The following is a 15,638-nucleotide window of genomic DNA, read 5'->3' as shown; positions in this document are numbered from 1 at the left end:
AGCCAGGGATACACAGAGGAAACCCTGTCTTGAAAAGCTAAAAGGAGAGAAAAAAATATATATATATATTAATACCTTCAATCACTTAGGAAAAATACAGATATATGGATAAGCTATCTGTAGTTTTATTACACAAGCAAACCAATTATCACCTTAAAACTGTTGATTTCAGTTACTGTCTCCAACAAAACATACTACCCTGTTTTGAGCTCCCTTGTCTATACTTCTTTTAAATTATAACTAGTGCATACTACAATAAATGTCACAGAGCCTGAACAAGAAAGATATCTCTTACTAAAAATAATTAAATTTGAAGCCAGAAAACAAGATTAAAAAAACAAAAACCAAAACCAAAACTAACCCACACTGCCATCTTGGTTGTCAGTTGTCTCTTCATCAGCTTGTTGCACAGCCTTTCGTTTCCCTCTTGTGTACATATTAAGGTTGCTCTACAAATGTTTAAATAAAATCTATTAACATTTGGTGTTATGTTCACAGGAAAATTAAAACCCTCTAATTAGTCTTAAAATGAAGGCACAACTATCAGACTGTAATTCTAGCAGTAATTTGTAAATAATCTAACAAAGGCTGAACAAAATGATTAATCACTACCCATGAATAGATTACATATTAAATGGGAGATTAAGTTACCACACTCAATGAAATAAATAAATAAATATATTTACCTCTCCTGATTCATTAAACACTCTCAAATCTTCAAGTTTTTTCATTCGCTGTCTACGCATCTTTTTCATGTCATCCATCTTTTGAAGCACAGCTTCAGCGGTGCTTTAGGAATATTAGTAAAAATATTTCAGCAAGAAGCACTGACTTACTTGGTAAATATTCAAATACTTCTTTCCATTAACTCCAACAATATATAGAATAAAGGTTACCAATAGCTGTTCTCCTGTATGCTTCACATAAACCAAATAGATTACAATGTTCAGGATAGGGTTGGGTATAGCTGTCATATATACAAAATAGATATTCAATCTCTAAAGTCTAGAGAGGGAAAGGGGAGGAGACACCTTTATTCCTAGTACTTATGAGGCAGATCTCTGAGTTCAAGGACAGCCAGCTACATAGTTTGTATGTTTGTATAGGGGGTTATAGTAAAAATTTCCAATCCCTCTCTAATAATGTTTGTTCCAGATATATAGTTTTGATCATAATCCTTTCTACTTACTTTGTTATAAGCTTGTCAAATAGCACAGACTGGTTCACAGTACTGTAACGACTTCTAATCCTACAACTTCTCCGAACTTCAACATCTCCATTCTGTTCATGCAAGTGTTCTGTACTTTGAGCAATGTTTCTATTCCTCAACGAGTGAGTAATTGGAATAGCTTTGTCTTCGCAGATATGTACAGAAAAACAGATTTCAAATAAGTATTAGCAAAACAACTTGAAAACACACAGCATAGCTACATTGATGTAACAAAATTTTATATTAAACTTGTTTTCCTGGAAAAAATTTTAAATTACAACATATACCTATGGTATAATCTACCCCACTTCAGATATGTCATATAAAGATTTGTATAACAAAGTTTAAACAGTTTATAATAGATCCAAACTGAAAACATCTCAAGTCTACTAAAAGAGGATGAGATATAGCCAGGTGTAACAGAGCATGGCTGCAGTCCCCACCATCAAGGAAGATCCTGAGTGTTTTTAAAAGATCAAGCCTGGGTAGTAAATCATGGTATATTCACAGAATCCTGTACAACTACAACAGTAGCAACATGAACAATACTTAAAATTTATCTTGCCAAGTGAAAGAAACGCTATAAAACATCCTGCATGATTTTGTTTACATAAATCTCTGGTTAATGCAAACTAATCTACAGCAACAGAAACACAGCAGGCAGCGGAGGGACACATCTTTAATCCCAGCACTTAAGAGGAAGAGGCAGGTGGATCTCTGTGAGTTTGAGGCAGCCTGGTCTACAGATTGTGTGCCAGGATAGGATGGCTACTCAGAGAAACCCTGTCTTGGGTTCCTCAAAAAGGCTAGATTACTATGGAATTTGCCAAGGGCAAGGCAGGAACTGGAAGAGGCAAGATAGATTATTTAAGAGTATCTTAGTCACTGTCCTATTGCTGTGAAGAGAGCCACCCCAGGAAAGCACTTAACTAGGGGCTTGCTCAGCTTCAGCTTAGTCCAGTATCATTATGACCTGGAGCATGATTGCATCAGGCAGTTGCTGAAGCCTTAGCTAAAAGCATTACCCTGTTCAGTAAGTGGAGAGAGGAGGACACTAGGCCTTGATTGGCCTTAAATCCTTCAACAAGGCCTCATCTCCTAATCCTTCTAATTCTATCAGAGCCCCCCACCCCCATTTAGCATTTAAATATGTGAGTCTATGGGGCCATTCTTATTCAGATCACCATAGTATTTTGCAGAAAGTTTTAGGGGTAAAAGTTATTTTTACTATATTAGTGTATGATGGCTTCTTTTACATACTGTCAAGTCTAACAGTACATACACTTTATGTACAGGTTATTAATTGTGCTTCAATAAACCTATACAACATTATGAATCATGTTTTAAAAAGCTGAAATGCTATTAGAACTATTTACCTTCTTTGCATTCTTCCTTTTTTTTATCAGCCTGCTGTCGAGCCAATTGCCTAAATAAAAAATAGGTTAAATAAATTAAAAATAAAATTGACATGTGTAAATCCTACATTCTATATGATAAATTAAGGTGGAAAGTTAAGTATAGAAATAAGAAACTCAGACACTTAAAAATCCATTGAAAACATCTATATGTTATGATTACACAAATGTCTGTTTTGAATTCAATGACTATCCATTTATTTTTGGGTTTTTTTTTTTTTTTTGAGACAGGATCACACATTGTAGCCCAGGCTAGATAATGAACTAATGGCAAGACTCCTGCCTTATCCTTCATTTTAACTATGTGTTTGTACACGTGGAATCCAGAAGACGTTGGATACTCTGGAGCTGACCACTGCTGCTGTGAACTGAATTTGGGTTCACTGGAAGACCAGGAAGCATTCTCAGCTGCTGAGCGTTCTAAGTGTGTGTGAGTGTGTGTTGGGGGGGGGGCAGTTGAGGGATGGATTATATATAGCTGTCAACTACCACACTGGCTATTAACTCTTAGCCAAACAGAAAAATCAAGTTGAAGTTTTTGGACTACGTATTTAAGTCTAGTTGAAGCAAATATTGCATAAAAGCATGTCTCATACAAGGATACAGCTATCTCATAATTGAGTCATTTGGAACTCTAAAGAGAATCAATGGCCCTTACAGAGTTGTTACTTGTTTCCTAAGAACAATTGACTCCTCGAAGCTAATCCCAGCACTTGAGAAACTGGGTCAAGAGGATAGCCATGGAGTGCTCACGAACTAAGAAACCAAGGACACACAAATCTCTGGGTTCAAGGTCAGCATGGTCTACATTAACAAGTTGCAGGACAGCCAGGGCTTTACAGGGAGACCTTATCTCAACAAACAAACAAGGGAATAAACACAAGGGTAACCATGAGTCCTAGGTTAGTTTTTAATGCATAGTGAATCCAAGGCTACACTCACAAAAAGAATTGTCTGAAACTAATCACCCCCTCCACGACCCAAAATGGTATAATCTACTGAATTAAAAAACAAAACAAAACAAAAAACCCGGAGACTAAAAAACAGGACTTCATCATCTTTCAAAATCTATATATAGTATTGATGTAAATGTATTAACCCTATTCTCCATAAACACAAATATTGTTCTTTAAAATGAATCGAGGGCTAGGATTCAGTGGTAAAAACTTCCTAGGGTAAGGTCTTGGGTTCTATTTTCAGCATCAGAAAAAAAAAGTTCTAAAAAATTTTTTACAAATTGACACAGTACCCACTGAACAAGCATGAGGATCTGGATTTGGACTCCCAGAACCCAACTAGAAGCTGGGAGTGGAGAGAGGAGATGCCATGGGGGTGGGCTGAAACAGGCATATCTCCAGAGGCTACTGAAGACAGGCTGAAGCGATGAGCTCCAGGTTCACTGAGAATTCCTACCTCACAACAAGGTCAATGGAAGAAGACACCTCTAGCCTACAAAAATGCATGCACACCCCTACACATACATATATGCATACACCCAAACACGAACTCATACACACAAACATAAAAGCTAAAAGCAATTAATGGAAACTTTCTAGACTAATTCACCCATATGTCCTTTGAAATGCAAATAGCATTAATTCCTTACCTTTCTTGGGACACAGGTAAGAACCAAAGAGAAAATAAAGCTTTTTACTTTAAAGCAGGGCCAGCAAGATGGCTCAGTGGGTAAAAGCACCTGCCACTGAGGCTGCTGACCTCAGTTTTATCCCTGGAATCAACATAGCAGAAGGGAAAATTCCTGGCAGTTAGTTGTCTTCTGCCTGTACACACAACTAATCAATATGCATAAAGAAAGAAAAAAGGTCTGAGCAATTCACTGAAGAGCTAGCTTGTTTTTAGGTTCATAAATTTGTCTTCTCAAGGAGCCTTGCCCATCAAACCATTGAAAATACTTCAAATGAAGCAATTAAAAGTAGTAATTTTGTTGTTTTTGTACTCAACCAGATGGGCTTTTAATTTTACAGGACTTACTAACTTTTGTGAAGTTGCTAGAGAGCCAATTCTGTGCCTGTCAAAATTATTGGACACTGTAGCATGAAAATAGACTTAGATAATAAGGATGTGTATAGTTGCGTGCCAGTGAAATTTGTAAAACCAGGTGGCTAGACTTCAACTCCCATGAATCTGAATAAAGCCATTAATCTTTTTTTAACCTAGAAAACTGCACATACAAGTTAAAACATTATTTTATAAGTCTCATGTACTCCCGGAAGATCATTGGTGTGCTCTCTGGAACCTAGTAAAGAACACCATGATCAACATTGAAAAAGGCAACAGCACGAAAAGTACACAGCCAAGTTTCCATGGAGAACAACCACGGAAGACCCCACATCAATCTCCTGTCTAAATACATGCACAACACATGTAAAGTAGTAAATACATACATTAAGAAGTAAAATGAAAAAAAATTTTCCATTTTAAAGTCATTTTGAATTAGTGGTCAAACTTACCTTGTGAAATGTCTGCCATTAGTATGTTTCTCTGTCCTTTCCATAGTTTTATCAAAACTAGAATCTGAAGAAATCTGCGCTCTTTTCCTCAAAGATCTTAAAGAATGTGTATGGTGGTAGATTTCAACTCCCTTAACTGAAGATCCATCCTTTAAAAAAAATTAAGAATGCTGTTATAAGTTTTACTTAAGGCCAACTTTAAGTCCTAAGAATTTTTTCTGATTACAAGTTATTAACAGTTGTTCTGAGTGCAGGTTGATTTTTTTATACCTCCCCAAGAAACAATAAATCAAAATAAACAATATTTCATTACAAGAATCAGTAAAAGCTATGATACTGCAAATATAGCATTTACTACCAGGCATGTGGGTGGCGAATGCGAGGCTGAGCTGGGATACTCATAGCAAAGAATACATAAGGTCAGCTATAGATGGTTTAGCGTTAAAGGAATTTGCTTCCTAGCCCGAAGACCTGAATTAAAATCCTAGGCTCCACAAGGTGGAAGAACAGACTCTTGGATGCTGTCTTGATTCCCCTGCCACACACATATGAAAAATTTAAATAAGAATATGCAAATATCAAAAGGAATTACCAACAGGGTGAAAAGGCAACCCACTGAATGGGAGAGTGTGTGTATGTGTATATACATATATACATATGTATATACACATACACACACACACACACACACACACACAAACAACTAGTATTTCTTCTTTCAAAATTTATTGAGCTGGGAAGTAGTGGTACACACTATTTATTAATCCCAGTCCTCAGGAGGCAGAAGCAGGAGAGTCTCTGTGAGTTCAAGACCAGTCTGGTCTATAGAGCGAGTTACTGACAGCCAGGGCTGTTACACACAGAGAAACCTTATCTTGAAAAACCAAAAAAGGAAGAAAGGAAGGAAGGAAGGAAGAAAGAAAGAAGGTACTACTTCTGGGTATACATTCAAGGAAATGAAAGCAGGGACTCAGATACAATACATTCATATTCACAGCAAAATATTACAATAGCCAAGAAACGGGATCTACCCAACCATCATTTGCAGAAGCGTAGAGGCAAATGTAGTGTGGGACTGTCAAGATGACTCAGGAAGGCACATGCCATGAAACCTGATTACATGAGTTCAATCCTCAGGGCCTACATAGTAAAAGACAAAAATTGACTCCCCCCCCCCATAACATAACATTTTAGGTTGTTAACAAATGCAACAGAGTATTATCATGCTTTTAAAAAGAATGAAAATTTAGAGATGGTTTGACAATTAAGAGCAACTGCCCACTCTGAGGATCTGGATTGATTCCCAAGATCCATATGGTGGCTCCCAGCTTCTTATGCTCTCTTCTCTCAACACACATCAGGAGGAAAAAACTGTACTCCTTACATGTGCCACCAATGCCCGGCTTGCAAGTTCTTAACCTAACATTAAGAGCCCTTTCTGGCTCATACTCCATGAATACTTGAGTTATGTTACCCAACTTCACAAAGCTCCACTCACCATTCCACATCAAAATCTCCCTACTCTGGCTCTTAGCACCTCATTAAACCGTATACTTTTTACTTTTATTTACTACAAAAAAGGAAAAAAAGTTGCAAGTGGCCCAGGCTGGCCTTGATATGGAGCAGAGAATGAATTCGAACTTCTGATCTGCTGGCCTCTACCTGTTAGGCACAAGTATATACCACTATACTAGGCTCTTGTCAGAATTCAAAACAAATTTTCTGTATGTTGCACAAATTAGTATTGAATATAGTGCTTTTCCAGGTGTTTAAACAAAAATTTTTAAAAAGCACATATACATACTTCTCCATACTGCAGTATCAATAAAACCTCTATCTCAAAAAAAAAAAAAAAAAAAAAAAAAAAACAGCAGCTGGGTGTGGATGGCACATACCTTTAATCCTAGCACTTGGGAAGGAGAGGCAGGTGAACCTCTAAGAGTTCCAAGCCAGCCTGCTCTACATAGGGAACTCCTGGCTACACAAGGCAAAATAGTGAGACCCTGTCTCAAAAACAAACATGGACTGAGAGATTGAGTTTGGTGCTGGAGTGCCTGCCTAGCTTACTCAAGACCCCACAAAAGTGTAGACGAATACAATTCAAAATTCATATACAATCACCCCCCCACACACACACATACATGATCTACTATCTATCCTTAACTCACTCTTCAGAATAAAAAACCCCAAATTTACAGAAAGCAAAGAGTTACAGACTTGTCAAAGTACAGAAATAGATAATGGCTATTCTGACTCTTAAGAGGAAACAGAAAAGACATTCAACCCATAAGGTTATATGAACTCATATGAAAACAGGGGTTTAAAAAAGCCAATTAAACCATACTATTCAGTGAACTCATACAAGCTAAGAAAGAACAAAACACAAATCTTAACAGAGATAACATTCAAACTGTCAAAAGTATCTTGGACTGGGCAGAATGCTCCTACAAAGAAGTTCTGCTGTGAAGGACAAGGTGGTGACCCAAGAATACACCATCAACTTCACAAGCACAACCACGGAGTAGGCTTCAAGAAACATGCCCTGCAGGCACCCAAAGAAATCGGGAAATTTGGCACAAGGGAGGTGGGGACTCCAGATACGCACACCGATAATAGGTTCAAAAACAGGAACATTTCACATTGTATCCACATTAGTTCAGAAAAATGTATCGAAGGTGAGGTCTCACCAAACAAACTCTACACATTGGTAACTTAAGTAACAGATTAGCACATTAAAAGGATCAATGCAGTCAATGCAGATGAGAACTAACCTGCTGAAAGTCAGGACTGCCTCAAGACAAAAAAAAAAAAAAAAAACCAAACAAAACCATACAGTTATGGGTCACTCTCAGCACCTTCTGAATTTAAAGGTCAATCTCCAATATCAAACCAAGAAAAAAATCAAGTTAATGAATTAAAATTTAACCACTTGAATTACCATCTCTACCATCGGTTGATAAATGAGAATGGGAACTAGGAAATTTTCAGGGTAATAAGGAGTTAAGCCTTTGAAACATATTTGACTTAAAGGAAGGGGCTGAATATAAAGCTCCCATAAAAAAAAAAAAAAAAAAAAAAAAAAAAAAAAACTTCAAATACCAAGCTATATTTCATTGGTGAGGTTTTATAATAGGAATCTGTTATCCTTGAGGACTACTCATTTAAGTTCAATATGACACTTCCTAACCAACCTCTAATTAGAAGATCTACAGATACCTTTATTTCAAAAATGTGACCAGGTGGAAGACCTTTAACCCCAGCACTCCCCAGGCAGATCTGAGTTCAAGACCAGCCTGGTTTACATAGTGAGCTCTAAGATAGCCAGAGCTACAAAGAGAAGCCCTGTCTCCAAAAAAAAAAAAAAACCCAAAAAAGATAAAATGTGTACTGTAAACTCTGGCCTAGAGACAATCCTCTTCCCCTACAAGAGCCTGTTGCATGTACTTCAAGGGCTCAACATCTATATGGTATGTATATATTATGCCTAACTTCTTTGTCAATAATAACAACCAAGCCGGGCGGTGTCAGCACATGCCTTTGGACCCAGCACTTGGGAGGCAGAGGCAGGTGGATCTCTGTGAGTTCAAAGTCAGCCTGATCTACAGAATGAATTCCAGGACAGCTAGAGCTACACAGTGAAACTCTGCATCAAAAATAAATATAATGACAACAATAAACAAATACTTCATCTAATATGTGCTATGTTCTGTTTTAGAATACAGTGCGAACAGAAATATATATATATATATATATATATATATGCCCTTATAGAGCTACATTTGACTTAAGGAGAAATATAAATAAGTTGGGAGATTATAGATACACTAGAAGGTTGTAATCCCTAGAACAGAGGGCAGAAAAAAAATTATGTAAAGAGGACTGGTTTGTAATTTTTTAAATCTATTTTTTTATCTTAGTTTTATTTTTTTCTTATTTTACATATTGATCCCAGTTCCCTCTCCCTCCTTCCCACTCCACCTCCCCCCACAAGGAGGGTGATGCTTTCTAGGAGGGATCAACAAAATCTGTCATTTGAAGTCATTTGGAGTAGGGACTAGACCCTCCCTCCTGCTTCTAGGTTAAGGGAGTATCCCTCCATGGGGAATGTGCTCCCAAAGTCCTTTTGTGCAGCAGGGATACATCCTGGTTTCACTGTCAGAGGTCCCTTAGACTGCCCAGGCCTTCTAACTGAGACCCATGTTCAGGGGGTCTGAGTAGGTCCAATGCTGGTTTCCCAACTATCAGTCTGGGGTCCATGAGCTCCTCCTTGTTCAGGTCAGCTGTCTCTGTGGGTTTCTGTAGCCTGGTCTTGTCCTCCCTCTCTGCATCTGGATTCCAGTTTGGCTCCGTGTTTAGCTGTGGGTGTCTGCTTCTGTTTCCATCAGCTACTAGATGAGGGCTCTATGATGGTTAGTCAACAATCTCATCAGGGCATTTAAGGTAGCCTTTCCACTGTTGTTCAAATGTTAGTTGGGGTCAGTCTTGTAGATCTCTGGACATTTCTCTAGAGTCAGTTTTCTCTTCAAACCTATAATGGCTCCCTCTTTCGGTTTGTAATTTTGACTAAGAAATGTTTACCCTACCCAGATCTCTGCCCATTCCTGCACCAGAGAAACAAATCGTGAAGTCAGGATTTTCAACGTAGTAGCAACAATTTCAGAGCTCAAAAAAGACTATAGTTTCACCCCAGTCCCCACGGAATCACAGACTCACTTTATATAGCAACCCTAATAACACAAGAAAGACTAAGCCTGTCTGAACTACGTGGACACTGCGGGGTCACTCCCACCCCAGCGATCCTTCCAGGCTCCTGCCGAGCTCGCCCGCCCTATGTTCCCTGCCCCCATACCGCCCCTCTCTGCAACAAGACCATCACGACCCCTGTCAGTAACTGCAGTGCTGTTTCCTCAACCTCTTGGGTGAACGCCGTCCCGACCCTTCTTCCATCACTGCCAAAGTGGGGAGATGTCTTCCCCTCAGGACTCTGTCCCTCAAAACCCGCCGTGGTCCTTGAGACAGGCAAGAAGCATTTGTCGCGAGGGCTCTATCCTTTGCAAGCACTCTCTGTTGATGCGGCATGACGTGCCAGAACAGGAAAGACCCCCCCCGGGGGGGGGCAGGACTATCCAAGCTGCGCTTTCAGAACTTTCTACACTCGTGTGTGCACCTTTCTGGAGTCCACTTCTTTATCTGTCGCACTGATACAATCACTACAGACCCTGAAGGTTCGCCATGAGACTGAAAGGAAGCGTACACGGAAGGCTGGTCTCGGTCCCTTCACACTGTTGCAAGCTCGCCGAGGTCTTGTTATGGAACCTCCCTGGACCGTAAATGGAGGTCAACGCACCCGGGAGTTAAGCGTGGGTGCTCGCTCCCCTAAAATGCTCCCGTGCACGCGCTGCAGCAGGCAGCAGCCAGCAGCCTCGGGGCGCACTCCCCCGACCCACGCGAACCCGGGGAAGGCACCGGACGAGGGGGAGGGGGCGGGGAGCGGCCCTAAGCACCTCGGCCACGCAGCCTCTGCTCCGGCGGGGCCTTGGGTGTCCCCTTGCGTAGAAAGAGGAGGCGACAGCCGCTGAGCCCGCTCGCCGCCGGCTCTGCCTCTCCGGAACCTCGGTCCACTCGGCCGGTCCGCGCCATCCCCGCCACCCCCGCGCGGCGCGCGGCTCCACCCAGGCAGGGCCCAGGGGTTCCCCGCCCCTGGCCGGTACTCACGCCCGCCGCCGCGGTGGGGACGGTGGATTTCTCCGCGGCTCGGGTCGAGCCGGGCCGCCTCCGGCCGCGGTCCTCCAGGCTGAGGAGCTCGCCGGACAGGTCCAGGGAGCCGGCGGCCGAGGACGTGGTGGAGCGGCTGTGCAGCTCCGTGCTGCTGCGGAGGACCACCATCGTGCCGCGCTGCAGGAGCCGGGACCCGTGGCGACGGAGAGCAGGCCGGTGCTCGGCGGCTTTACCTCGCAGGCGCTGCCGCGCTCCGAATTCTGGCGCCACAAACTGCGCGCCCAGCGGCCTCAGCGTGCGCGCGCGCGCCGAATCCCTCCGCCGCCGGCCCCGCCCCCGCCGCCGGCCCCGCCCCCGCCGCCGGCCCCGCCCCCGCCGCCGGCCCAGACCGACGAACCCGAGGCTCTCCTCGCCGTCTGCAGAGCGCGGGAGCCTGTGCGCACGTGAGCCGGGACGCCAGCAAACACAGTGGAGCGCCGCCCACCAGGAACTTGCGAGTCCTTTCTTCCTCCTATAGTTCCGGCTCGCCGCCTTCAGTGGAGGGAGACGGAGCGAGCGGTGCAGCGTCTGGTTTGGAATTTTGGCGCGCGTTAGCCGAAGGCCCCCTTTGGCCACCTGCCGGTTCTTTCCCGCCATCTAGGCAAAAAAAAAAAAAAAGTCCTTAAAACCGCTGCAAGCACTTTGCCTTTGAGAGGGAGGGAAGAGGTTTTTGTTGATGGAACGAACGAACGAAAATAAATTAACTACCGGAAATAAAGGAAACCTAATGGTCCTTAAATAGAGTTAAGAGAGTTGGGATAGATCATCACACAATACATACCAGGGATAAGACTGTAAAGTCCCAATCTTACAAAACTACTAAGTTGTTGTAAACTGTTAAAGATCATTAAGGCGTGCAAGTTAATGGTCAGTCATCTTATAAGTGACCAAATTCTTTAATGTGCTTAGAACTACGTATTCGTGCTAAGTACTCTGCCTCGAAAAAGTAGTTCTGTTCCCCCAGAATTCCTCTGAAAAACTTAACGCTGCTGCTCTGAGTGGTGGTGCCAGACTGAGGTCCTCTGACCCAAACTACTCATCAAGATCACTTTGGAGTAATTTGGCAGAAGGAGGAGAAAATAAGAGATATCTAAATGTTCCTGTTTGAACAGATATTATTGAGTTTCTAACCTTTCCAGCTCTGGCCCATTTTGATTATTTTGATTAGAGATTCTTTTTTTTTTTTTTTTTGTATTTCAGTACAAGGCTTCTTTGCATAGGTCTGACTTTCCTGGAACTAGCTCTGCAGACCAAGCTGGCCTGGAACTCACAGCCACCTGCCTCTACCTCCCAAGTGCTGGGATGAAAGGTGTGTGACACCATTGCCCAGTGGTATTCTCTTAATAAATATTTTTCTGTTTTCTGTTTCTACCACTATCCACATGTCTCTAGCCAATTCTTTGTTCTGAGACAGAAGAAACTGGAAATCCTAGTGGGCATCTGTTGGACCCTGATAGCTATCTATAATAACATCTATAATCCCTTGAATGCTGGTATTTCGTGACTGTATCATTTTCTGTAGTGCCAGCAATTACATCAAGGGTTTCTTTCATGGTAGGCAAACATTCTACCAACCGAGCTACATCTCTAGTCACCTGCATCTTAATTAAAAAGGGTTTATGAGTGGCTGAAGAGCACTGGCTGTTCTTCCAGGGGACTTGGGTTCAGTTCCCAGCATCCACATGGCAGCTCACAGCTATCTGTAATCCAGTTCCAGGGTACCCTACACCCTCCTGCAGGCAAAACACCAATGTACATAAACTAGAAAAGAAGAAAAAAAATGAATCTGGCTCTGGAGAAATAACTCAGTAGTTGTGAACACTTAGTGTTCTTTCAGAGGAGCCAAGTTCTGTTCCTGTTACTGATGTTAAAAAGGGGGGGGTTGTTATGCCCAGTCCTAATGCTTAGTCTTTGTTCAGAGAGATACGAGAATAATGATACACTCATAATTTCAAAATGATGCAGTTTTTTTTTGTAATCAGGTATTCAGTCACAACCATCATAGAAACCACTGTTTTAAGATACTTAAAGAAACATTTATGTAGTTTCTAACATCTGTGTCAGTAGGATGACTTCCCCTCCCTCCCTTCCTCCGCTCCCACTAAAAGGACTGCTCGGGAAAGCTAAACATTGCTGGGAAATTTTACTATTTGTTCTTGCACTTAATGACAGGCCCTGACCACCCCCCCCAACATTTACTAAAAAAGATCTTATAGCTATCACTCTGTATCATGTATCTTTGGCAATTCAGAAGTCTTTCTTAAGGGCTGAGACCCATTCCTTTGAAATGGAATTATCAGGAAGGGATATGGTTAACTTTTTGAGGACTCTGTGGTGAGAGGGCTACACTTCAAATAACCTAACCGTGACTGTGACTTACATGGTTATGTGCCAGCAACTACTTGTAGTGGGAAAACCGGTAAAGTTTTCAGTTTGTTTTGTTTGTTGAGACAGGATTTCTCTGTAGCATTGGAGCCTGTCCTGGAACTCATTCTGTAGACCAGGCTGGCCTTGAACTCACAGAGATCTCCCTGTCTCTGGGATTTACAGGCGTGCGCTACCGCTGTTGGGATGGGAAAGCCATTATATCTGGCATGTTGGAATTGTTTTCAGGTGCACCTAAGCCCAGAGGACTCAGTTTAACCAACAATTAAGCGATTTATATACAGAAACTCAGCCCTTGTAGCAGACCTATTTAGATAATAATACTGTTAACTTCATTTTACAGAGGTGGAAACTGAGGCACAGGGAGTAGGGTGGTGGAGAGGTAACTCAGCTCAAGGACACACACTTATTAACAGGTAGAACCTGCTAGTTGCATTCTAGGTATGGTGATGTGTCCCTGTAATTCTAACACTCGGGTGGTAGCCGGTGTGGGCTATGAGACCCTGTCTCTCCACCACCTTTGCACCCCCCTCTCAGCCCAGAATCATCAGGAGACAAGCACAGATTAGACTGCTGTTGAATAGAAAGTGGTAACTAGGGTCTGGAGAGTGGGCTCAGTGGTTAAGAACATGGATTGTACATGCAGAGGACCTGAGTTCAATTCCCAGAACCCACATCAGGCAGTTTCCAGGGGATGGCCCTAACCTCGGACACTTGCAAATATGCAGATAGATATGCACACATAGCTGTAAATCAATGATAATAAAAATATTAAAAAAAGAAAGTGGTAACTCCTGTCTATCTCCTTGAGGAAGGCTTGGCTTGGCTTTGAGAAGGCAGCTCAATTTGCTCGTAATTGATGTACAGTTGCTGGGCAGACGAGAACCCCTGGAACATGGTGTGTGTGTGTGTGTGTGTGTGTGTGTGTGTGTGTGTGTGTATATGGGTGGGGGATGGGTGGTGTGTGGGGCAGTTGGCACACGAAGACAGAGTGTGAAGCAGGGGTGAGTCCTGGGATAAGAGGACTAGTAATGGAGGAAAGAGGTTAGAAGTTTACTGTGTGATCCCCTGGCCACCCACAGTTGTGTCCAGAGGGTTGAAGAAAGGTTAAATCTTCCAGGTCACGAGGAACCAAATTCTGGGCCTATGTCCAGAGCTGACTCCACGCCATAGCTAAGATGATCATAGAAACTGGCAGCAAGGAGCCTCTTTCCTTTGCAATGTCTCTTCAGCCTTCTACTGCGAATGCTGAACTTCTCCATCACTTGACAAGGAACAAGAACAGTTTTATTGACTTTTTGTTTTTTGCACTTAGCCTCTTTTGAAGCCAATATTCAAGCCGAAGCAATAAATTGGCAACAGACATCAGACATGAACACGTATTTATCTTAGTTTTTAATTCAATTTTATTTTATTTTGAGTTATGGGTTTTGGAAGGCAGCTACACTAACCAATATACTACCAGCACAGCACTTTATGGGTTTTGGAACTGAGGTTGAGTCTGTGGGTGGCCTATAAACCAATCTTAAGAATTACAGGATTTTTTTCTTGGTAGGGAAGTTCCCTGAGCAGTTACATATGTTCATTACAAACACAGGAAACGAGTAAGTCTAAAGAGACAATTCACTATGAATAATCACTGTTTTGACAATTTTGGTGTCTTTCCTTCTGAAAATAAATACGATTAATACAGAATGGTATCCAGACTCTATTTAATCCTTTTTTTTTTTCTTTTGAGAAAAATTCTTATGTAGTTCAGGCTGGCTTTGCACTCAAAGCTATCCTCCCGCCTCAGTCTCCTGCATGCAGGGTTAGGTGCCAAGTACCACACCTGGCTAAAACTTTACTTACTAGATCAGTCTATCTTTCTATATTTACAGATACACATAAAAATATCCAAAATTAAAATAAATTAAACAACACTCTGATGAGATTTGTGCAACCCCTCAGTTACATTTTTCCTCTTTCTAGGTTTCCTGCTCTGAAACTTCAGCTTTCTCGCCCAACCATCTCTTATTTTAGAGTGGTTCCCGATTCCACACAGCTGGCATCGCCACCTGAAGGCGTCCAGGCCCACGCAGCGCAGCGCGAGAACCCCAGCTTGGTCGGGGGAGGAGGAGCCCCTCGGTGGGTCCCACTCTGCCACTCACCACGTAAGGCCGGGCAAGGACCACACCGGTCTCCGCAGCCTAGGATTCACGGCCCCAGAACACGCTCCTCCAGCCCCGCCCCACCCGAGCCCCACCCACCCGAAGCCCCGCCCACCCCACCCGGAACCACGCAGTCTTCTCTGCGTACCCCGGGCTCCGCCCTCACGCTGCGCTGGATCCCGCCCACCCGGCTCTAGGCTGTTCCCCTCCCCCGAAAACAGCGCTTGACGGTGCCGGCTGTGTGCGCTCC

At 42.5% G+C, this 15,638-nt stretch overlaps 1 protein-coding gene across 1 annotated transcript in view; it reads right to left on the bottom strand.

The window, feature by feature from the left end:
• The window catches only part of Atad2 (ATPase family AAA domain containing 2), a 40,862-nt gene extending 29,761 nt beyond the window's left edge, over positions 1 to 11,101 (bottom strand). The window contains exons 1-6 of the mRNA XM_051202563.1: positions 10,812 to 11,101; positions 5,097 to 5,245; positions 2,587 to 2,636; positions 1,190 to 1,355; positions 687 to 789; positions 362 to 449 (exon numbers count right to left, since the gene is read on the bottom strand). Coding sequence (XP_051058520.1) covers positions 362 to 449; positions 687 to 789; positions 1,190 to 1,355; positions 2,587 to 2,636; positions 5,097 to 5,245; positions 10,812 to 10,982 — 727 coding nt within the window. The 5' untranslated portion in view covers positions 10,983 to 11,101. The remainder of the gene's footprint in view (positions 1 to 361; positions 450 to 686; positions 790 to 1,189; positions 1,356 to 2,586; positions 2,637 to 5,096; positions 5,246 to 10,811) is intronic.
• Between the last annotated feature and the right edge of the window lie 4,537 nt (positions 11,102 to 15,638).

The sequence above is a fragment of the Phodopus roborovskii genome, unplaced genomic scaffold (assembly GCF_943737965.1).
Source record: "Phodopus roborovskii unplaced genomic scaffold, PHOROB, whole genome shotgun sequence".
NCBI classification, from domain to species: domain Eukaryota; kingdom Metazoa; phylum Chordata; class Mammalia; order Rodentia; family Cricetidae; genus Phodopus; species Phodopus roborovskii.
This window is presented reverse-complemented; position numbering and strand designations above follow the sequence as displayed.